At 40.8% G+C, this 24918-nt stretch overlaps 1 protein-coding gene across 20 annotated transcripts in view; it reads right to left on the minus strand.

The window, feature by feature from the left end:
- LOC102767867 (myomegalin) overlaps positions 1-24918 on the minus strand; it is a 135927-nt gene that overhangs the window by 34153 nt on the left and 76856 nt on the right. For all 20 annotated transcript variants that reach the window (XR_001513749.1, XR_001513748.1, XR_001513750.1 and 17 more), the window contains 17 exons: positions 22781-22912; positions 21968-22087; positions 21643-21735; positions 21312-21521; positions 19993-20151; positions 19063-19176; positions 18735-18872; positions 17839-18018; positions 17230-17424; positions 16486-16653; positions 16277-16358; positions 15516-15607; positions 13102-13218; positions 12665-12802; positions 11520-11632; positions 10193-10320; positions 172-260 (listed from right to left, as the gene is read on the minus strand). Coding sequence is in view for 17 of the 20 variants with exons in the window: in XM_015563485.1 (XP_015418971.1) it covers positions 172-260; positions 10193-10320; positions 11520-11632; positions 12665-12802; positions 13102-13218; positions 15516-15607; positions 16277-16358; positions 16486-16653; positions 17230-17424; positions 17839-18018; positions 18735-18872; positions 19063-19176; positions 19993-20151; positions 21312-21521; positions 21643-21735; positions 21968-22087; positions 22781-22912 (2268 nt within the window). In the remaining 3 variants the exon portion in view is untranslated. The remainder of the gene's footprint in view (positions 1-171; positions 261-10192; positions 10321-11519; positions 11633-12664; positions 12803-13101; positions 13219-15515; positions 15608-16276; positions 16359-16485; positions 16654-17229; positions 17425-17838; positions 18019-18734; positions 18873-19062; positions 19177-19992; positions 20152-21311; positions 21522-21642; positions 21736-21967; positions 22088-22780; positions 22913-24918) is intronic.

Here is a 24918-nt window from a genome sequence, read left to right on the forward strand (position 1 = left end):
AGGTTGGCAAAGTGACTGGGAAGCTCAAGGGAGGGCAGGGAGAAGACTGGGAAGTGGTTTATATAAAAAGATAGCTTCTCACTCTCGGTCCACAAGAGCTGCAGGAAAGCACCAGACCCCAAAGAGTTACGAGTCTTCCACCCTGGGACCCAGAACCTGACTCAGACTTACTTGCTGGTGGCTGTTGTGTGCAGCCTCCTCCTCAATGCTGTCAGTGAACTCGGTGCTCGCATCTTCGGTGTCATCCCCTGCAGCTGCACCTGGAAGTAAGTCCAAAAGAGAAAGGTGATTCCCTTCACAGGTGGCTCCCAGACGGCAGCTAACATGTCACTCCTTTTGCCATCTACCTCTGATCTCTTCCCTTCCCCATATGCATGGTCCCTAGCCAGCAGGGCTGACAGGAAAGGCAGAACCAACGTGCCAAATCTGTAGAAAAGCCTTCTCACTGTATCACTGGTATTTTCTTACTAACATTCAAGCTTACGCCTCAAAACATAAGCTGGCTTTGATTGCACAGACCTGTACCTAAGGAGCCCACTGTCAGGGTGGTTACCCGTTCACTTATTTCCAGAAAGTCTGAATTACAACCTTTCCCCGCCCCCACCCACCGCCCCGGTTCTGCCTCTGACTGGCTATGTAACAGAAGTTTCTCTTCTGTAACATGGGCCCAGCATGGCTACCCTTTTCCCCACCACTGAGTGTGGACAGGGTCCCTGATTTTCTGGGGACTAGGGCAGTCCTGCTCCTCTCATACTTTTCCATCACTGGGATCAGCTGTGCATGGGGTGACACTCTCTCTTGAGGGGCCCTGTGTCCTACAGAAGCTCAGGTCTAGTCAAGGGCCAAGGAACAGGCATTTCTTAATTCTTTAACACCCCCCATCCCATCTCTCAGACTCTTGCTCAATGCCAACATCCATTGCCTGTAGGGTTCTTGCACTGCTTTTTCCAAATGGGATTCAATCCATATTTTCACTCCCCAAAGATGGACATGGTTGCCCTAGGGCACAAGCATCTATGCCCTGCACTAAGGGATAAGGAGCTGCAGTTGGTGGTCTGGGCAAAGGTCTAGAGCTGTGCTGAGCAAATGACTTTCTGCAACTCTATGTCTGCACTGCCCAACACGGTAGACACTGGTCACATGTGAGTGGCTACTGAGCACTGGAAATATGGCTAGGGTGACTGAGGAACTGAAATTTTAATTTAAAATAGCTTAACTTAAATTAAAATTCAAACATGTAGCTAGTGGCTGCCATATCGGACAGTACAAACCTAGGACATTTCTTCCTCTTCACATGTTAGAATAAGACTGTCTATCCATCCAATTTCAGATTAAGGCCTATGGCCCACATTACAGATTTCTTCTGAAAAGTGTAGGAATTTATAGTGGTTAATTCATTTGAACACCAAAGAAAATCTACCTTGACACTCTCTGGGTCTTACAGAGCATGCCCAAGTTAGAGAACCTAGAGATCTAGTTGTGATCCTGACCTTGGCAACCAACCTGGTTAAAACTCTTCTGACCTGAGTAGTAACCTGGGCCTCTAAGAGATTAGGTGGCGTGTCCAAGGTTCTGACAAGAAGACAAGTGTCTGAACTTCATGAGGCAGCTCACTGTTCCTTCTAATGACAAGTCAGATCTGTACCTTTGTTTCTTCAAGACTCAAGACCCTGCTTCTGAGCTCAGACATCCCTGGATGAAAGGCCTTGCGTGAATAACGAGCATTCAGTACCATCTGCAGATGAGGTGAATGGGAGGGTCACACCCGCATTCCATCTCGGCATCTGCAAGTTCGTGCCAGATGTTTGCAATGGTCGGGGCCAATCTCATTAAAGTACAAAAAGGCAGTAGGCATGTTGTTCTAACAGCTTCATCTTAGGACCCACTCACTGATCTTCACCGTGAATGTTGTGTTATCTTTGGATCAAGGCAGTACCTGTTCAATAAAGCCCTACTTACAAGGGACCTCTACCACTCAACATCTTTGGAGTCCCCTGGCGGACAGTGCACAATAGGCATTTCCATTACTTAATCTTTTAAACCAGCCCCAGAACATCTGGCTCAGGGCACTGGTTGTGTAGAGTGAATGAACACACTCCATAAGCGTTGGCTGTTATGGAAATTCACTGAATCCAGGATGCTAAATCACTTGAGGACATCTGTATCATATATAGGGTGTCCCCCCAAAGATGTACACACATCCTTTGAATAATTATAAAGGCAGTGTTTGTTAAAATACATTTTAAAAATTGAGCTACCAGCTGTTAAAGTATGTATACTTTTTGGGACACCCTGTATTGTGCCTACTATCAATTTTTTTTTTCCGTACAATAGTGCAAATCAGAATCTTTATTTTTCCTGCCAAGAAAAATGAATTGCCCCACTCAGTGGCAGATGAAGAAAACACACTTTTCATGGTTCCTCGCATTGGGCTAGAGAATGACCCTGTGACTGAAGAAAGCTCAGCTCTGTGAGGTCAGGATCCTCATCCCCACACCATTTTTGGTGAGTTATGGAGCCATTCTGGGCTTACATCCAAGATGATTCCAGACTAGGTTTCAGGAGTAAGGTTTAGTGGGGAATCAGAATAGGTGGTTGTCACTGGTTTTGAAAGTTTTTGTCTAACTTTCTGTCCTCCACTTACCTCTGCCACCTTCCTGATGCCACATCCACCTTTCTAGATCATGCTGTCTCTTTAATTCACTCGGGAGCAGGATACCATGGGTTTGAACTCATTAGGAATTAGCGGGAGACCAAGCAAGAACACCCATTTCATCCCAACACTCCACTACACAGGGGTTTTACTTTCCTTAATGTTCATTTATTTATGTATGTATTTATTTTTAAGCTAGTTTATAGTCCCTGTATTTCCTCCAGGACAATGTTAAGTGCTGCTCAGCCTTTCACCAACTTGGATTAGAATGCAGAAAGCTTTTTAGTGTTAGAGTGGGGTGGAATAAAAAAAATTATAGAGAGTATTGGGATGAATGTTATCCCACACAAGGTCCTACATGTTGTACACACTAGACATCTCTCTTTCCGTTACCTTCTGGTGTTTGTTTTTTTTTAAATAATGACAATAAAGAACTTATTTTGTGCAAAATACCCTAAGCTTTTACAAGGCAACAAAATACTATCTTCATAACTAACTTGGAATACTTTAAATTTCTAATTTAAAGGTGCTATGTTTTGTATTAATAAACCTACTACTTATTTCTCATGAATGTGAAATAAAATAGTCTGTCACCTTCAGAATCTCTGAAAGCTAAGAATCTGTTCATTCAGATTTAACTTGCTTCTCCTTCTTCAGGGTTAAGTTTTATGTGTTAGATTGACATTTTTATTAAAAACTGTTGAGGCTTCAATAATAGTTCTCAAGTTGTGATTCCTGCAAGTTTCTAGGCTCTGAAACACACATACTTAAGTGTTACCAAAACCTTCCCTTTTTAGATTTAGAAAATTATTTTCTGCCAGCGATCTGATGATAAAGTACACAGAAATAAAGCAAACCTCTAAAATATTATGCAATCCTTGGCAAAATTTTAATTATTATGCATATATATATATATATGTATATATATATAAAATCAATGAGGCAAAAACTCATGCATTTGTGGTGCTTTTTAAATAGCAGATGGCTATAATTATTAAGAACAGGGGCTCTGGAGCCAGAATGTCTAGGTTAGATTTCTGCTTCTGTCATTAGTTATGTGACTTCAGGCAAGTCACAGCCTTTCCGTATCTCAATTCTCTCAGCAGCTAACCCTACTAACTAGGGTTAATAATGACACCCACTCCCTAGCTGTGCACTTTAAAGGGTCTGCTGCTTTTGAAAGTGCTTAGAACGGTGCTTGGCGTATGGCGTGTACCACTAAATATTGCCCTTAAACATTATTGTCTTATTATTGTTGGTAAACTAAAGTGGCCCAAGGATAGGTAACCAGCAGAGGGAAACTTTATACCTGTGATTAACTGGATCTGGATTGAATCTATTGCATGCTGTGTGTTTCCCCAAACAAGAGGCTGGAAATCACACTTGGCTCTCCCTGCTTCCCAGAACCGTTGAAAGAACACAGTTTTAAGTAAATAGAATGAGCTCCTTTGAGTGACAGGTGCTTCACACACCGGGTTCATCATCATCAAATTCTAGCTGCCCTCAAGCTCCATCAGGCACGAATAAGCCTTAGACGAAAGCCATGAAGTGTTATCTTAATTCTGCAGTAACAAGCCCAAACTGGTTGCACACAACCAGTTTCTCCCAACTCTAGTCATTACTGATTTCCCTTCCAGCCATTTATATGGGACCAGCAGAAAAAGAGTAACATTTTCCCATATGGTTACTCAGGATATGGGACTCATGAACAAGTTGGCGGTGCCAAGCGCCCGGCTGTTCTTCCCTTGCCACCAGGCTGCTGAGCCGGATCCGCTGGGCCCATCTCACTTTCACTTCCGGGCACCCTGCCAAGGGCTCATTACAAGGAGTCACATGTTCATATCATGAACCAGCTACTGCAGGCACAAGTTTTATGACGCACGATGAGATAATCAAAGGAAACCGCTCACCTATCGAACGCGACAATTTCACCTGCATCCACTCCCTTCTGGACCATAAGAAAACTTGGAGTTCATATAGTCCTCCATAAACTTCTGCCGAGAAATAACGTTCTTTAACTGGACAGATTCTGATCTTAGAAGTAGGTAGAAAACTGTTGTCTTTGGTCAAGCCCCTTCAGGGTGTATCTTTGTCTTTAAATTGCAACCTCTCTTAAGTCACTACCAGCTTGTCCTTGATTCAGAAAGCAACTGTTCTCAGTGCTTAAGCTTCTACAATGTTAAGGAATTCTTCCTGCTCATGGTCTCTCTCTTTCCACGCAAAGGACATGGGAAGCAGGACTTTCCAGGAACCTCTATGGGGACTGCACCACCCACCATAAGAACTGGCTCCTCACATCTCCATCCCTCTTCCTACTTCTCTCCTTGAGTGAGGAGAGCAAGAAAGGGTTTGTTTTTTTTTTAAATATACTTTATTGATTTTTTACAGAGAGAAAGGGAGAGAGATAGAGAGTTAGAAACATCGACCAGCTGCCTCCTGCACATCTCCCACTGGGGATGTGCCCGCAACCCAGGCACATGCCCCTGACCGGAATCGAACCTGGGACCTTTCAGTCCGCAGGCCGACGCTCTATCCACTGAGCCAAACCGGTTTCGGCAAGAAAGGGTTTTTAAGGTACAGTAGTCCATTTCCATTTCTGTAGGAAATACAAGGCTGTCCCTTAGGCTCACTTCTTTGAAAGCAGAAAAATTCAGGTTCCTTCCTCTTCCTCCCTTTAGTTAAATAAACACAAAGGCATCCATTCATTCACACCAGAGCCTTTCTCTGACTTGGGATTTTAGTACAATGGTCAACAGACTGATTCTCCTATAAGGAAAAAAAAAAAAAGATAGGAGCTTTCTCTTTTTTTTTCTTTCTCTTAAACCTTTTAAAAATGAAAATAATAGTTACTGTTTGGCCTTGGATACTTTTATTGATCAGTAACAACTTTTCTGTGTGTCTCAAGTGGCTGAAATTCTAATACTTATATGTAAAAAAAAAAAGTAACTCTCCATGTCAGCACAAATGTTAACACAGGTTAGCACAGCACAGGGCCATGAAGAAATGCACCTCCTAAGGAAAATACACGGACTGGGAAATAGACCTGGAAATAATCTAATGCCAAGTTACTGGGTCATTTAACATGTCACTTCCTCCTTCATTTAAATAGTCTGAATCAGTTTCATTTTTCTCAAAAGTCTTAGGAGCAAACTTTTAAGCGATGAAAATAAAGCTGTTTTTATTATCGAACTGCCACTACTTCATGGAAACAAATGCATGATCTGTAAAACATACCTGTATACACACGTGCAGCTTGAGAGAGGATGGCATTTTATAGAGCAAGGACTTTGATCATGGCAAACGAAGCGGTGCGCACGCATGTTACTTACGGAAAGCAAACTTCATGCATGTGCAGACATTTATGAGTTCCTTAAGGGAACCAGGAAGCTGATTTGGTTCATGAACCTAACACCCCTACTCTTCACATTATTTTATATCAAACATGTTCTGATGTTGCCGAACTTTCCATTTTATCCTTCCAGCTTTTGCAAGCGGAAAACAATATGATAGAGATGTTTATTTCTCGAATTTGACTTGAAACAATGGGAAAAAAGGGAAAGTAATGCAAAAAGAATGAGTAATTCACTTGGTAAGTTTAATTATTATTTGAAATCTGGTACAGTTATTATTGTCAGCTCTACAGTTTTGTTTCCCTTCCACTTCCCATCCTTTGTTGGAAGCTAATTGCAGTGCCAGTGTTTGACTTGGGAAACGCATCCTGGCTCTTGTGATTATATAGCAAGAGGTCGAGGACTTACCTTCTGTCAACACTCAGACTACTTAACAGCAACATGCTTGTCATGTAATCATAATAAAAACGGTTTAACAAAGTTATCGATCCAAATGTTTAGCGAGAGGGTGGCGTAAATCATATTCCAAAATGTGTTAAGACTAAGAAACTGTTACCCCATAGAAATCACTCTGATGTATGGTCCCATTGGCTCACTCCTTGCTTTTTGTTACTGGCTGCCTCATGAGCCCCATATTCCTAGCTCTTCTTTCTATAGTACAAATGGTTCTATACCACCAAAGGGAGAAGAAAATCTCTCTGAACTTTAACCCCAAGAGAAATGAGAGAACATACTCTGCAGGTTTCATCTCTCAGGATATTAGTATCTGAAAAAGGAAGCTGATTTCACTTATTCTACCATCAGTACAATTTCTACAAGACAGGATGGAAAATGGACTGTGTGCGGAGGACCAATATTTCTTCCTAACTTCATAGGAAGTGTCACATTTCCCTGCAGGGCACTGGCTGCTGACCTGTATAATTACTACTGAGGCCTGAGTTGAAGAGGCAACTTGAATTTTTCAGGGCTGTCAAATGTGAAGATTCTGTGACTTTTTCATATAAAAAGACCAGAAACCAGAAAACAATGGCTTTATCTTAACAACAGGAACTAGAGTTTTCTGACACTAGCTCAAGGAAAACCAAGGAATTAAACATTGTTCTCTCCAAGGCTTACGGCCCAAAGGGAAGTGACTTTAGGTACACCAGTCAGACTTTATTCCTCGAGGAAAGGAGCAATTTGGGTATATCTGATCTGCTCCCCCTTCACCCAATCAGAGAACTCTAGGTCCAACTGGAAGACAGAGAAAAACGAAATCAATTTCGTGAACTGCACTGAAGCTATAAAGCAAACTTCTCAGGACCAGACACTGAATTCGGATCATAAATAAGCTAATAGTGATAGGTCTTTATAAAGATTTGTCACAGAGATCATGTATGTATAAACTGTGCAAGTGAAATATACTAAAGAACCCTCTAAGAAAATGTCTTGTGGCTAGAAACTAATATCCTATTCAGGTCAAGATTTTCTTGCTTTAATAGAGCTCTCACTATATATAACAGCATTGACAAATATTTTAAAAATATGAATAAGGAAGTAGAGGTACCAAAAATATTGCTGCTCCCTACAATTGAAGGAAGAAAAATGGGGTGGGGGTAAGGGTAAAAGTACACCTTATCAAACTAAAAGGCAGACAATATTAGAATAGCCCAAAAATGTCTTTTCAAAAGTTACAACTTGGCTAAACAGCTATGATCTGAGGGAGAATTTAATTCATTCATTTTCTTTCAAGATTTTTTTATTCAGGCATAAAGTTCCATAAGCAGAACACACAATGCTTTATCTAAAATTATGGTGATGTTGAAAAATGCCTGACACGGGTAGCACAATCCAATAAGAGAAAGGGTCTGTGCTTCTAAAGAGAGAATGGATACTATTATATCATGTTAACTCTAGTTGATATCATCGATCACAGTATCATCTATATGTACGTTATAGGACAAAATTCATCAGAACTGTTTTCCCTAATAAGATGTCAAATTATCACACAACAGTGGTCGACCAGAGAGCTCTCTCCAGGCAGCCCTGTTTGCAAGCCTCATTCCAGCCACCAGAAAATCAGTACTGTTTTCAGTCATATCAGTGGTATCAAAATTAAAGTCTTAATTTATCCTCTGCCACTAAAGCACTGAATTTTCTAAAATGTTTTCCATAGACAGTATCAAAAGGCAAGTAACAAGTTAGTCTGTCCTTTTGGAATCTAAACCGGGACCAAAAATTCACTTACATTTTTCCTCTCTAATCTATTCTGATAATTTTTTAATAGGAAGTTGAGTTTCTCATTATTCATCTAACTTGAATTCCTCTAACACTTAGCAACAGTTCAAGACCCCAAGGGAAGTTCCTCCTCTTGTTCAAGGTTGACGGAAGCAGCAGTGGTAATTAACGTAAGTTCCTGTAATCACTGTGAACCGTTAGAATCCAAGTCACCCAGGGTTGACTCTTAGGAGACTTAGAAAGCTTCCTTGGTCTATTCGTAAAATTGAGAGATAACATTTCCTAAATGTTTTGGTTGGCTGACATTTTCTCTGCTCGAATACCCACCTCCTTACATCCAGAAAGTCACAATAAGCTCTGTGCAGGAAGGGCCTCTTGATTAGAAGAGTAAGAAAGTGGATTGGATGGTTCTGCTTACACTTCCTATCTCCTTCCTTAAATGACTCCTTTCCCCGCCAAAGCCACTAAACCTGGAAAGCACTTCCATGAAGAGGAAGGCTTATTAAGGCTATCAGTCTTTGCAAAATACTTTATAGAAAATGCCAGGCTGTTCTCTTGGATGGAATTTAGAATGTCAGGCAAGCCATGTCAACACAAGAGTGTGAAAGAAATAACTGTCCTGGAAAACAACGGAGGGCAAACAGGACACTCACTGCACTCCACCTCGTTTACAAAGAGCAGTCACATTTACGGTGCTAGAAAGCCTCAATCCCTGCTCATCAGGTTTAAAAACCAAAATCTTAGCTTCTAATCTAAGCAACTGCCATCCAGCAAAATAGGATATCTCATTTGAACCCACAGAGCTCCCAGTTATCCTGGTTACTTTTTACACTGTCAACAGCGATGAACTAGTACAATCTCCAGTGGCCCTGTCCTTATACCTATCCTGTCGCTGTAAGAAAGCACCGAGACAATGACTGAAACCTATAAACACAGATCTGTGACATTTATTTCTAAACTATTCAAACACCTCAAAGCCTGAAGCCTATTACTTATTTTAATATGGAGAAATGGAGAAACACTAAAAAGTGAAAAATGTAGGACTCCATCAGGGCCACTACCAGCTGAAAATAGACAAGCAATACACTCCTCTGGCCATAATGACTTATTTGGTGAAATACTAAGTTTAATGGGGGACGTTCATTTCAAATTATCTTCTTACATAGAGGATTCTGACTCTAGAAGACCTGGGAGCTTTCTTCAAGTCATGATCTAACTAAATAACATACCCTTGGTTTAAAGAAAAAGAATTTAATGGAATTTAATCTGCTCCTAATTTCATAGTCATTAAAAAATCAATTCTGAACCAATATCGGAGGTAAAGGTTTACTATCAATGCTTTATCCTTTGCCTCTGCTCTTTCACGTGGCCCTCCCAATGCTATATATAGTCTACCACGACAAGACTTGGTTTTGGCTACCTTCCGATAAGGATTATATCACTTATGCAAAGTCATTTTTATAGACTTTAAATCTCTCTCTCTCATCTTGAAACTTCAAATTACTCTCCCTCAAAGAGCAGGAGTTGACTGAATGGCAAAAATAATACACACGCATGCATTATGACATGATATGGAACATATGAAATGGATTGTGAGAGTGGGGGAAGAATAAACTTTATTGGCCCACAGAAGGGATGAAGGAATCGGGAGGAGGCGCTAGGGTAAAGAATGGGTACGGGTGGGAAAACTAAAATGGAATGATTTAAAATGTGCAAATACACTTTGTAACCTCCACCATTCAACGCAGAGATGGAGATGTACTGTGAAGTTCAGGTAGACTAAAGTGAGTTTCACTTTGTAGCTGATGCTACTTGTACCAGTTTTATCATTAGTAAGTCACCATTGAATTCTGCCAGTCAGACCAGGCTCTCTCTGGTTAGTACAAACAAGGCTTTCCATCCTGGTTGCAGTGACCCGCCAGTGCTCAGAAGGCATGCTTGTGACGAACTCGCACACTTTCCAGTTCCCCACCTCCATTGGCGGCCAGGGTCTCCAGCCTGCTTAAGCGCTCCAGGCTTCTTCCAAGAATTTCTTCGAGCCGACTGCGTAACACCTGGGCCCCTTCCAGTTCCACCTGCAGAGTCTGGTCTCTGTCAGAGCTGATTAAACATGCCACACGGAAGGAAAATGGATTAGCCATCAACTGTAAGGAGTCCACCTGTGCTTGCAAAGAGCCATCAATGCCATGAGACCTTCTAAAGCAAGCATGTCAAACTCACGGCCCACAGGCCACATACCTCATTTATTCGGCTGTGTTAGCCTTTGAGTTTGACATGCTTGTCTAAAGTGACTGTTCTCAGGACACAGTGAATGAATGTAATCTTTGTTGTGGCATTTGTGGCCACTGCGGTAGATTAGCAAGACCTGCTCCTTTCTTTAAAGCTTGTCCCTTATCCTAAGCCCTGGGCCAATCTCACATGAAATTATAGCTCCCGAGATTTATCTCACACCTCTATAGCATATAAGAGAAATTTCAGTTTTTGACTAAGAGTGTTACTTTCTGAAAAAACAAAACCCAGGAAAAACTAAACATAAACTGAAGCAATGCTGAGCCAAGTAAAATACTTGTTCTCTTGTTTGTTAACCAGACTTGACAGTGGCTCTGAAAAGGAACCCAGTTCCCTGAGACTAAGGATCCAAACAGTCTTTAAAAAGTAACACAATCAAGGGGTCCTATTCTACCTTTCCTCTTCCTTCATTTGCTTAAAATAGAAAAAAAAATTAAATCCAACAATAATGAAACTGAATAGTAAAAGAATAAAAGAATAGTAAAAGAATCAAAATCAGGAAACAGAAAGGCGGCTAGGAGGGAAGGCAAAATGTACAAAAGGGGAAGAATATAAAATGGACCAGAATGATATAATATACATGACCCCAAATCAAGAGGGACAAGAATACAGACTGATCACAATGGCTCTCGGTGATCCTGGGGTGATACTGCCATCGCAGTAAATATGTTTTCTTCAGTGATACTCAATAGTATCAGTTCCTATTACAGCCTTAGTCTTACAGCAGAACAGTCTTTAGTAGGGCATGGAGCAGAGAAAGGAAAGGACTCTATACATGGAGTGCTTACTAGAGGCAAGGCATTATTTTAGAAACCTGCTAGGTCTTCTCATTTGCAACAGCTATATGACTGACTTAAGATTAGACACTTCTGCTCAAAGCAATCCACACAACAAATGACACACTGGGCAGTCCCAGTAGCCGTCTCTGCCTTCTGTTCTCCCCTCTTCGCTATCGTACGCATCTGCACCTAATGAGAGTAAACGGGAACACAGTGCAGTCACTCTCTTACCTGTCGGGATGGGCGTGGAACTTCACCAGGCTGCTATAGAGCTGTCGTTCTGCTTGTAAGGCCTCATTGAGCCGACTCCGTTCATCTACCAGTCCTTCCAGCATCAGCAGCAGCTGAGGAAAGAGTAGAAGAAATGTGCAAATGGAGACATGAAACATGAAGGCAGCTAATCCTTAGAAAGACTAAAAGAATGCATTAGCATGTACTTTGACTAAAAGAAAGCTCACTATATTATTACTTACTTATGCTTTCCATGGTATTCTAGTTTTCAAATCAATGCCACATGAACTACCATTTTTTCTTCTTTAAAACCCTATAAGGCAGTGTTTAAACATGGAAGCAAGTAAAAGATAGAGAGGAGCCAGAAGCCTAGGAATGAGGCTGAGAGAAAGGAGGGGAAGAGAAAGAGAGGAAGGGCAAGAGGGAAACATGTAATGGGACTTCCTAGTATTCTTCATTCAGCCAATAAATACTTATTGAGTCCCTTCTTATGTGCCAGGTTCTGTTCTAGGAACAAGCTTACTATCTTGTCAGGGGAAGACATTCATCAATCACGTTTGTCACTGTGTCACTGTGAGCTCTGATAAGTGTGATAAAGACGACGAGCTATGACTGTGCATGACCAGAGAGATCTGTTAAGGGGACTGGTGGAGTTAAAAGCTAGACTGGAGTGACATGAGCGATTAGTGGGAGGGATGAGAGTGGAGACCAGGAGCACAGGCAAGTAGGTCTTCTGAGAAGTTTATCATTGAAAAAAGGTTAGACGTGGGGCAGAAGCTACAAAAGAACTTGGGGAAGAGGCAGTAGTTTTTCTTCTTTTCTTAAAAAAAACCCATAAAAACTTAAAAATTTAATCATTTTTAAAAGATGGTTACATGCAGGCAGATGGATTCAGCCGAGAGAGGTGACTTAGGGCTCAGGGACAACTGACGGTGTGTGATGAAAGAACTGCTTCTCCCTCCACAATTACAAGTGTAAGGAAGGGGCCTCTGCACTGGTGGCTGACACTGACCAAGGCAGGACACTCCAGAGCACAGATTCTCCATGAAATTCTATCCCCGGACCCTGTCACAGCTAACTGAGATGGACAGGTTTTCCACTGTTTACTTCACAGTGAAAATAAGGTTTGTATTCCAATAACTTACTTGTTGTCTTCGGTTTCCTGAAGCTTCCTGACCCTGTGATTCTACCAAAGCAACTTTCTCCCGAAGATGTAAGACTTCTTGAGTCAGGCGGTCCATAGCTGGTATGTCTTCAGGATCAACCAGTTGCATCTGCAGGTCCTAGAAGTAAACAAGTGGGAATGGTAATAAAAATACTATTCAGCAAAGGAAAACATGCTCCTAAGACAGTCTGCTACACTTTCAAGTGGGATCCGGATAAGCCATATGAAGGTAATGATGTATTCTGAATGAAGGCACTGCAGCTCCGGTACAAGTCAGAGAGAACACAGCATTATCACGAGACTCTAGCAGTGTGTCCAAGAAATAAGCACTGGCCAACGGACCAATGCATCCGAATGTGTGTAGGTGCCTATTCTGGGTTGTAGCTATTTCCAATGATTTTTAAAAAGCTGAGAGACCTTTATGAGGTCTTCTTTAATCTGTATGTTCCTGGTCAGGGACTCCATATCAGCCGCCTGCACCTGCAGCTCTTCCTCTTGCACAGCCATCATGGACTGTAGAGCAGAAAGTTCCATCTGTGCAGAGAAGAAATCCTCAGGTAAATTATAAGCAACAAAAATTTTATTTGTGTATTTTCTAATTCTATCAAAGCTTACGGTATCACTGTGTGGGCTCATGGTGATTTATAACGATACCAAGTTATCGGATGGCTCTGGGCTCCTGTGGCATGTTAGGAGAAAATGTTCCTCCTCACATTTCTGTGCATGAAGAAGCCCAGGTAGTGTAAATCCTGACCTCTCTCCACCCCTTTCCTCACGCAGCCCCGGGCAGTACTATCGTAATGGTACATGGGGGAATAACAAGCCAGGCATGCTTGACTAAGTCCCGCCTTTCCTAACCTTTGGAGAGAGTTGCCTGCAGGAAGCCTGTTTTTGCCAGGGCTTCTCCAAGGGCAGGCCCCTCCCTACCATGCAAACTGGGGAATCTGCCCAGGCCCAGTGTTGCCTAATTCTGGGGACTGGCTAGCAGGCCCATGGGCTCTTGCATTAAGCTCTCTACCTAAGCCTTTATCAGTAACACAGTTGATTAGGTACCACATCATCTGCCATTACTTTGTCTTACTTCCTAGTTTGTTCAGGTCTGCGCTATGGAAAAAAGGGGTGCTATGTATTAGGCCCTCTTCAGAGATCTCTATCGTTAAATATCGAGATAATTTACTCCATTAAAAAAATGAAAACATGAGGAAGAAACATTATTGCAGCATGATAAAGTTCTGCAGCCAGACACACATGGGTTTCAAATCATGTCTTAATATCCCTGACAAGACATTTAAACTGAGTTTCAGTTTCCTCAATGGTAAAATGGGAATAATACCTACTTTTCAAGGCTATCTGAAAATAAAAAATATGTATCTAAAGTGCCTGGCACATACTAGACAATCAATAAAGGATGATTACTATTACCACCACTACAATTATCTCAAGATAGTAGGGGAGTACTTAAAAATTGGGGAAAATCTTCATGGCTTTTGGAAAATAATAGATATTAGAGGAAAGTTGATAATGAATATAAGACATTGAACTGAGAAGTTGGTAGTTAAGGATACATAAAGGTAAGTAATATGGCTAAATATCATTCACTCCAAATATCCATTTACTCATTATAATTTTATAATCCTGAAAGGAGGACAAGACCAGAGTAACATTGCTCTGAATTGAGCATATATGAGAAAAACAGGAACTGCATATGGAAACTAAAGAACTGACATGAATAATCAGATAATGGTTGGAGTAGAGGTCCCCCCGCCAAAAGGGGAGGATAACTGGGGGATTTTAAAAATTCTTATTTTTTAAATGCCATGCAACTTCATATCCTCAAACTTTATTCATATGATGTGGGTCTGTTTTTAAGGAGATAAATGGTGTAAAAAGAGAAGCTAAGAGGTATAATAAGATACTTTCATCACAACTATGAACACAGGCTTTACATTACAGATCTAAGACAAAGAAGTGGAACAAAAACTGAGGAACTACACAGCTTAGCCAGCTGAACTGGACTTAGGAACCCATGACCCGAACCGACCTTCTAAAACAGATGCCCTGGTAAATAAAGGCTCTTAGTTGTAGTCTGGAACACTATACTGTGGCCCCAATATTCCCTCTGCGTCATAGCTGGACATACAACTAGCTGCACAGGGAGGCAGAAGGGGGAGAGAGTCTGTAAGGCCGAGAGGCCTCTTCTAAAAAGACTGATGAAAACTCTATTGCTAGAAATAGAGCATAAACATGGGGGGGAAAACATGTTCCAGGAAATGACTACTTAAAAAGCATTTCAAGTCACGAAAGACCTGAGCTTAAATCTTAGTTTTAGTATTTAATTATATGACTACTCCCTACTTCTGTGCTTTAAAAAATCTGAGTTTTAGCTTCTTCATCTAAAGTAGGGCCAATACCATTTACTTTGTATAGAATTGTAATTATTAGTGCTAATTTAAGTAGCCAATACAGTGCACTGTATTTAGCAATTACTCAACATTAGTGATCATTCTCAAATTTCTCTTGTTCCATGTTTCCAAAACTAATTTTATGGATCTAATGTCATAAATCTAAGCAGTAATTATATAGCATGTCATTTATTCCCAAATACTTTATTCCAGTTAGCAATGGGCAGAGAAAACTATTACTTTAGCACTTAAAATGTTTTAACAGTCCCCATTTATAAAAACCAGAGCATCTTGGAGAGGTAATGTGTACATAAAGTGATTTATATTTTTCTCCAGATATTATAGTTGGAGAAGTGTACTTTCTTAAATATAAATTATTTTGAAAGAAAAACTAGGAATTTAGAAATTAGGCTTGACTAGAAAACTCACCCGACTTTCTCTTTCTTTTTTAGCCATGAGTTCAAGTTCCTCTTTGGCATTACTCAGTTCTTCTTCCAGCCCTGCAACTGTGTCCAAGTCTCCTAAAATTGAAAAAAAAAAACACAACAGTGCTAGGTTCTATCACTATTAACACAGCATGATCTCTGCTGCCTCCTTTCTCAGAAGTTTACTCTGAAGACACACCCCAACAATAAAAAACAACATATATGCACAGGTTGTTCTTTGCAACATTATTTGTAAAAGCAAAACACTGCAAGCAACCTACATGCTTATAAAATAAGATTAAGGAAGCCATAGTATAACCACACCAAGGTTAAACTTCCTGTGTGATAATTATATTGTAGTTATGGAGGCAACTGCCTGCCCCTCCCAACACTGAAATGTCACCTTACAGCAAGTGTCCTCAGCCTTCTTAAAAGATACCCAGAAGGTATCAGCCCCATCGTTCTGCTGTGCAGGTTTGGAAACACTACCTCCTGCATTGCTGAATCCCTGCAAAGCTATCTGAAAAGGAGGATGCAATTTCCCTGGCCAAACTGCATACCCAGAGCAATCACCTCAATTCAACATAAGGAAAGAGCAGTTCTTCCTAGAATAGATGCGTCTTCATCCTTTCAGGGGAACGCAAATTTAATTTTTCCATTAAGGTAGGAAGGGAAAAAAGGAAAGAGAGTTGGCCAAACGTATTAAAAGAGAATTATGGGAAGGAAAAGCAGAGATTCCTTAATGAAATGAAAATTGATGCTTACCTAATGGGGACTTGGGTATGGTGGTATCCCCTTTGGTAGTCAATGAAGTTCTATCATCTCTGGAGGGTATGTGCACTGAGCCCTGAAAATTGGAGGAGTTGGGGGATTTAGGAAGATGCAGGAACCATGATCACAATGACAAGGACTTGGATTCTTCTCACACATGTCAGATAATTATCAAACATATCTACACAAGTCTACAGTCTTACTTGATCAGTCTGCTCTCCGAGGCGGGGGCTGACGGAGGTCCCTCTAGTCAGCTGGCTGGAGATGAGTGCTTGGGACAGCATGAAGTCTTTCCCTCCTAAATATTGGCGAAGGGCCTGCAATTCTGAATTTCTTTCCATTAGGGCTTGCACCATCTTCTCGGCAGCAGCCTAGAATGGAAATCACACATGACATCAGAAAAATTCTCTAATAAAACAAAATCTGTGTTCTGATGTTATATGTTAAAAGCCAACCCTTTATGAAGCCAGTTTTGGGACCCTAGAAAATAGTTTCCTTGCTTTCAGTTTACAGGGAAAAACAGGCAATGAGTGAAAGGTCTCTCATAGGTAGAATATTAGAAAAAACTGAATATAACAGATATAGTAAAGATAAAATAATCTGAAATTGGTTCTGCTAGAACTCATCAGACCAAGGTGTCAAGATTCTGGTTTGGTCCTAGCTGGTTTGGCTCAGTGGACAGAGCATTGGCCTGCATCAGCCTGCGGTTTGAAGGGTCCCAGGTACGATTCCAGTCAAGGGCACATGCCCCGGCTGTGGGCTCAATCCCCAATACAGGGCATGCAGGAGGCAGCTGATCAATGATTCTCTCATCATTGATGTTTCTCTCTCCCTTTCCCCTCCTCTCTGAAATCAATAAAAATATATATTTTTTAAAAAGATTCTGGTTTGAATTGGGATAACAGATGTCTTCCTTTACTCTGGGTAAAGTGTGTGTTAGTCCTTACCTGGCTCTGCCGCTCCCTGGTGCTCATAGACTGAAGCAGGCCCTGAATCTCCATTTCGTGTTCCACTGCTAGTTTGTTTCGGTCACTGAGAAGGTCCTGCAGCATCCTTTCCTTGCGCTGTAGACGCTGGCACAGCTCCTCAGCGATCTCACTCTGCCCTGGTCCGAGTTTGCAGAGCAAGGTTGCACTAACATCCTGAGACAGAAGAAACAGTGTAAGTTTTGGAGGAAAGAATTCCCTCTATTACATATCAGAGGGCTTTTAAGAATCTATCATATAAGAAAGAGCTGTGAGATTCTGTTTCATTTGTTTTTGTTTCCCCAGACCCAGCGCAGGCCTGGCACATAGAAGCCTATAAGTACATGCTCAGTGAGTGAACACTGACAATACAGAAGAATACTGAGGCAACTGACATACTGTTTTGAAATAACAAACTCGATGAATTTATAGGAGGAGGGACAACAGTCCCAGTGAAAGCCAATGACTCGCCCAGGCACAGAACGGAATTAAAGACTTGGGTCACTGGCCTCCCGGACCTCAAGAGTCCTAATCCAAGACTGAGATTATGTAACTGATACACTGACTACCAGTAAGTTAACAAAGTCTTGCCTCCACTTCTTTGTTCCTGTCATGCAGAGATGTCTGTAACTGCTGAATGATACTTTCTTGTTCCTTCTGCCAATGGCTAAATTTGGTTTCCATTTCTTCTTTCAGCCACTGGAGGTTTTGACAGGTGGCAGATAACTGCTCCACTTCCAGGCCTTTGGCCCTCAGGAGGCTCTCCATGCTCTACGGTCACAAAGAAAGCAACCGTAAGTCCAAGGACCACTCCACACACCTCAGGTTACACACGAAACCCGATCTACCTTTAAATTATCTTCATGTTATCAACTATTTTACAAAAGGAGGAAACTTAGTACCTAATCTAAAAATGCCATACTAATTTATTTTTTGTTTTTAGAAACTCTCATCTAGCTTGTAGAGACATAAACATAACATACATGATAAATGATGTATTTTGGAGGAAGTAGGCTACACTATACAAGAAGTGGAGAACTTCTTTAAGAAGTGGCAGATGGTAAGATACATAAGCTCTAAAATAAATATCAAAAATGCTCCACAGTAAATATTATTAAAATAAACAAATGATCGGATTGTGGCCATACACAGACATGTATGTAACACTAATGGAAAAACCACAATGTAGTAGTTGCACACTGGCAATGCTTATGTAAAAGTGTACAGACATTGACAAGGATTAGAAATTAATTAGAACCATGTATAGAAATCCATATTCACTGCCTCCCCCTACAAAGTTCATGAAAGTGCTAAAACGTCTCACTTCCTAATCCCTGATGATGAAACTAATGACTATTATTTTTGTTTGTTTTTATATTGTTTTCTCATAAATTAATACACTGGTTTGCAGAAAATGATAGAAGGGCTGATGCTTCAGGAATGCAAGTAGGAGAGGGATGCCAAGTCAGGACAGACTTTGCTCTTACCTGCATGGTAGCTTCATTAGAGGAGAGGATACCGCGCAGCCTCTCTAGGTCAAGATCTCGCTCTCTCACGGCAAGACGAAGTTGCCGCAGCTCTTTTTCTTTTTCTTCTAGAGTGGAGAACTTTTCATCTATAGCCCGCTGCAAGGAAAGCAAGGATCCTAAAGCTCTGAAGAGCCACTATCCTGATCACCCTTTTCCAATAGGAATCCCAATATAAAGGAATGGAGAGTCAACTGTGAAAAGCAGCAAACCCAGTAGATACAGATTTCTATAGGACCCACGCGGACAGAATAATCCATAGCATCATGAGAAAAATTATGGGACATACCTCTAGCGCAGCATCTCTATCTTGTATTCGCTGCCGCAGTTTCTCAAGCAACATTTCATTTGCTTCAAAGGTTTTGTCCGAGTTATCTCGATATTGCAGGAGCTCCCTAAATTCCTAATGAAACCAAAAAATATTTTCCTTTATTCATCTACCCAATACTAACTGAATTCCCATACTCTGCCAAGCAATTTGTTAGTTATTCAGGATAAAAACCAAAATGTGATCACTTTCAAGGGGAACAGTTTAGCCGAGATAACAAATTTTTAACTATTCTGCATCACATACACATACACATGTGCGTAGGGGAACATGGGATGCACTGTCTAACTCTGCCTGAAGGTGTCACTAGAGATCTCACAAAAGATTACATTTGCTCTGAGTCTTGAAAGGACTAGAAGAGGTGATGGAGGAGGAATTGCTTTTAGAGAAAGAAAAAAGTATGTACAATGTATGCAAGCTAGGAAAAATCGTATGCACAATAAACTACAAGGGATTCAATGTGACTGGAGCTTAGAGTAGGTGGTAGAAGTGATCCACGGTCTTCTTTAGTGTTCAATTTCCCCCTTAAAACTTTCATTTTATCATCTGGGGAAATTTCTATTCAAATCTCTTCACTTACTAGGCTAAGAGCAGTGGCCATCTCTTCTCGTTGTCTTCCTAGAACCTAGCATACTTTCTGACTCACAGAGGTGCTTAATAACTATTTACGACTATGGCCTCCGTCTTTCCAGTCTATATTTGCTTCCTGGACTTCCTGGTTAACATCCTGGTTCACAGATTGTACTTTATTTTGAATCCTCCTGATCCCCACCTCTCACTCTTCTACATGTGGCAGGTACTCAACGCAGGTGGACTGGTATCTTAAGATTACATAAACAGGAACCTCAGCTCTCTGAGTCCAGTTTTCGATGAAATCACTGTGTGACTCACCTGAAGCAAATGTTCTTTGTGACTTAGACTATGGTTTAGATGCTGAATGTGTTGCTCCTGGGTTCGAATCTCATTGTATTTTTCAGCCTCCAGGGTACAAAGCTGTTGGCTCTTACTCTGTAATTCTCCTTGTAGCTGCTGTAAGGCTTTCCGCAATTCCTGAATTAAACAGATTCCCCTCATTTTATTTTTTGAAATGCTGTAAGAATTTATTTGAGCCAAACTGACAACACAAGCAAGTTCTTAAATGGTCCCCCATGATCCCTTTTGTTAAGAATCTAACATTTTCACAAGGTCATTAGACATGGAGGCCTTAAAGCTTCCTGAGCATGTAGAACAAAATAAAGCAGCAGAAAGTACCATTCTTAAAATTACTCAGAAATATTATACACAAATCAACTAGGATGTGGGAAACCGAGGGAACTGTGGATGGGGGTAGAATGTAAATTTGCTAAAAATGATAGACCTCTATAACTACTAAGGAGGACTCTGTCCCACTGCAAACTGGGATCCTTTGCTTTACAATAAGATCAAGGATAGGATATTTCAACCTTCCTTTTAAATCTTAAAAAAGAGTAGCATATGCTCTAAACTAACAAGATAAAGAAACCATTGAAAATTATGTCTTTTATTAAAAACAAACATGTCTAATGGCATGTGCCATTCCTTTGACCTTGCTTGTGCTTCCACTTTTCTTTCTCGCTGACATTTTTTTTTCTTTTAATATATTTTATTGAGTTTTTACAGAGAGGGAGAGGGAGAGTTAGAAACATCGATGAGAGAGAAACATCGATCAGCTGCCTCCTGCACACCCCCTAACTGAGGATGTGCCCGCAACCAAGGTACATGCCCTTGACCGGAATCGAACCTGGGACCCTTGAGTCTGTAGGCCGATGCTCTATCCACTGAGCCAAACCAGTTAGGGCCTTTCTCGCTGACTTTTACCCATCCTTCAAAAATAACTTCATAGCCCTGGCCTGTGTGGCTCAGTTGGTTGGAGCATTGTCCATGCACCAAAAGGTGGTGGGTTTGATTCCCAGTTGGGGCGTGTGCGGGAGGAAATCGATCAATGTTTCTGTTTATGTGACTGTATCTCAAATTAAATTACAAGTAACTTACAAGGCAAGAGCCTGTAATCTTCACTATTGTATTTCCAGAGCACAGCCCAATATTCGGCACATAGTATGAGGACAGCAAATGTTGAACTGAATTACTCAGATAAAGTAAGCGACTAAAGGGTTCAACACAAACTGTCCTGACAGAAAGTTATTATCTGGGCAAAGTCGGTCTTTAGGGCCACAGAACGATTAATGATTTACCTGGTTATGCTTCCAAGAAGCCTCCTTCTGCTGTTCTCTCTCGTGGGCCGCAGCCTCGACAAACTGCACACACCGTTTGGCGTCAGCCAGCTGGCGTTCTTTCTGTCGTACGGCCCTCTGGAGCTTCTGTATTTCAAGCTGGCTGCAGAACAGAGCGCTCTGCAGGTCAAACAGAGCCACCTGTTGCTGAGCCGGAGTACCCTCTGAGCTCTGAAAAGAGTAAAAATCATGATCACAAGGAGGGCAAGCACCAAGCAGCTGAGAAGACCAACAACATAGGTCAGAGAACGGCACCTCCTCCGTGGAGTCTGCCTATGTGACCCCCACATACATGAAGCTGTCCAAGCTGGCTTTGGTGAAGCATTTCTCGAAGCTTTGCCATTGTGTCATTTTGACCTTCGATCACCTGGTATAACTCCTCCGTCTGAAAATGAGAGAGGGAGCACCATACATGTTAGTAACCGAAATGTTAATTAACTCCATTATCTCGCCTGTACAGATTTTAGTAGCAGGACTATTCCAAAATACCAACTCAGGTTAAGCTACAATTTCTCTAGGGTAAGGTGTATTAATCTGACATCCAAAATATAGAATACTTGTCCACTTTAATGGGACACATCATTTCCTCACAGGTCCTTGATTGCCAAATATTTTACCTCACTTTCCCTGCTTTTCAGAGTTTCCTTGAGGCTTTGAATTGTACCATCTTGCTTCTGAGATGACTCCTGAGCAGACTTCAGTTCACAGCTCATTTCATTCAGTTTCTCTTGAAGAATCTGAATTCAGAAAAGTAAGAGAGTTTGTTAGGTCAATTATTTCTTTTAACCTCAAATGCATAAGATCCTCCCTCAAATCTAGGTTTAGAGGCTTCCTTGGGAAATATTACCTTATTACTTTTCCCCCAATATAGTGACCATTCAAGTCCTCAGCCAACCAGCAAGAGGAAGTAGCAGGAAAGGTGAAATACTTCTCCCTACACTCAGTTGCTTCAATTCTCATGCACTGTGCTTTTTCTATGATGGCAGCCATCCTGGGCACTTGTCCTTATGAGTCACTGTAGATCCCTTAAACCAAGACCAAGGAGCTTCTGCCATCTAGCTTCATATAGGACTATGCCAGGCCAGAAGCTCAGCATCCCACGTTGTGAGACTTTTCTTCTAAGCAGATGTTAAAATCCATTGGTTAGGAAGGGGTGAGAAGTTAAGCTAAAATCAAAAGCACAAATCTCCTATCTCGGTGCCTTATACATTTAAAGACTGCATTCACTTTTTAATCACATACGCAAAAGGCACCTGCAACCTGATCTGTGCAGAACAGGCTAACATCCTGATGCGAAATAAAGAAGAACTATACTTAAACACACACTATCCACCTCCCAGGTCCTACTCAGAGAAGTTAACAGACTCAGCTAGAGTCAGTCACATCCTCAGGAGAGTCTATGATCTCCAAGGGCCACCAGGTGATCATACCTTGTTGGTAGCCTCTGTTTGCTGGATTTTTTCCTGGAGTTCTGCCATGTGGGACTCGGGTACCGACTGTTGAGTTATAATGGTCTCCTCTGAATTCAGCTTTTGTTGTTTGAATAACTCTTTGGTCATGGGCTAGAAGAAGCAACAAGACAAGTTACTTGAGTTAAAAGTAGTCAACAACAAAATTTATTTTCAAAGGATTTTAGCATCTTTTGCTAGAGACTTAGAAAAACCGGTCGTTGCATGAAATATCAGTATGAATTCCTGAAGACAGTCCTGTTCCTTAGTAAGAGTACTGATTCATTTCCATCCTTACTATACTCTCTAGCTCCCCTCTCTAATTCTCCCAGCCATTCACACAAACGCTAGCTATTCAGTTAAGGCAATTAATTCAGAGTTTAAAGAAAGAGGAGCATTCAAAATAGAAAAATGATGATCATATATTCACTTTATCCTGTTTTCAATTAGGAAATTCAAAAGGCACACTGATCAAACTTATGTCATCCCTAAGAGAGGAAAAGTTATATTCCAACTATCTTTCTTATAGCATGCTTGCTCACATTATTGGAGACATTGGCAGATCTTTAATATGGACTGTACATTAAATAACAGTATTTTATCAATGCTAAAATTATATAACATATAATACTGTAGTTATATAAGAGATGTCCTTATCTTTAAGGAAATAAATGCTGAAATATTCAGTGTAAAAATGCATATTATCTGCAACTATTTCTCAAATGGTTCAGGAATGAAAAAAATAATGTGTCTATATAGACAATGGGAGCAAAGTTAGCAAAATATTCGGCAACTGGTGAATCTGGGAGTTCTATGTACCTCCCTCATGAAATTATTTCAAAATAAAAAGTAAGCCCGGCTAGAGTGGCTCAGTTGGTTGAGCTTCTTCCTGGCAACTGAAGGGTTGCCATTGCTGGTTTGATTCCCATTCAGGGAACATGCCTGGATCGAGGGTTCAATCCCCATCCACATGTGCAGGAGGTAGAGGATCAATGTTTCTCTCTCACAATGATGTTTCTCTCCCCCCCCCCCCCCTCTCTCAGCATGTCCTCAGGTGAGGATTTAAAACATGATAATAAAAAGTAAAAATATTTTAAAATAAATTTAAAAATCCATAGTGGTCTGAGGAAACGGTGTCTTACAGAAAGAATAATTCACCAAAACAATTCAGATAAAAAGCAGACACACGTATTACTTATATATGGGATGATCAATCAGACTGAGATGAACTCATTGAACTATACTAATATTCATTATGAGCTAAGGATACTTACTAAAATAAAGCTTTAGGAATTCACTATGGCATTAAATTCTACCTCCTCCGTCCCTATTCCACCTCATTCCAATTAGAAAAATTATAAACTCATTAGAGGAAGAGAAAAAAAGCAACTGGTATTCATTTTTTCTTTCCTTCACACTTTCGACCTCTAATTACCGCCTTGCAGGCAATGGAGTTACAGCTTACCTTAAGTCCCTTCCTGCCAGCAACTGGGAGCATAAAGTTTTCAGAAGAAAAATCTTTTCTATTCCTTCAGTGCTATTTATCAATTTTTCTGTTCATCATGCATTACTATCTCCTCTGCTCACTGAGCCCCATACTATCCAGCACATCTGTTAAATACCATAGTATATAAAGCACTGTGGAAGGGAGCTACATATAAAGGAACATGGAAACACAAGAAATATCAGATAGGAACAAGCCTTATGCAGTAAAATAGAGAGCATGATAAAGCGATTAAGTTACCCTAAATTGGTTGGTCTGTGTGCAAAGATCTACAGAACAAGCTAGGCAGAGGGAATAGCCAATGCAAGAAACCTAGGGTGGATGTGAGCCTGGGAAAGAGAAAGGCCTAGGGGACTACGGTATCGCTTTCCAATAGAAATGCAATGGACCATATACATGGTTTTAAATTTTCTAGTATCTTCATTGGCTAAAGTAAAAATAAATAGGTGAATGTAATTTTAATAAAATATCTTATTTAACCCATTATATCCAAAATACTATCATAAATAAGATTCAATATAAAAATGATTAACAAGATACTTTACATTTTTTCATACTGTCTTTTGAAATTAAGGGGGATATTTTACACTCACAGCACACTCAATTCGGATTAGCC

Source organism: Myotis davidii, unplaced genomic scaffold (genome assembly GCF_000327345.1).
Source record: "Myotis davidii unplaced genomic scaffold, ASM32734v1 scaffold217, whole genome shotgun sequence".
Lineage (NCBI taxonomy): Eukaryota > Metazoa > Chordata > Mammalia > Chiroptera > Vespertilionidae > Myotis > Myotis davidii.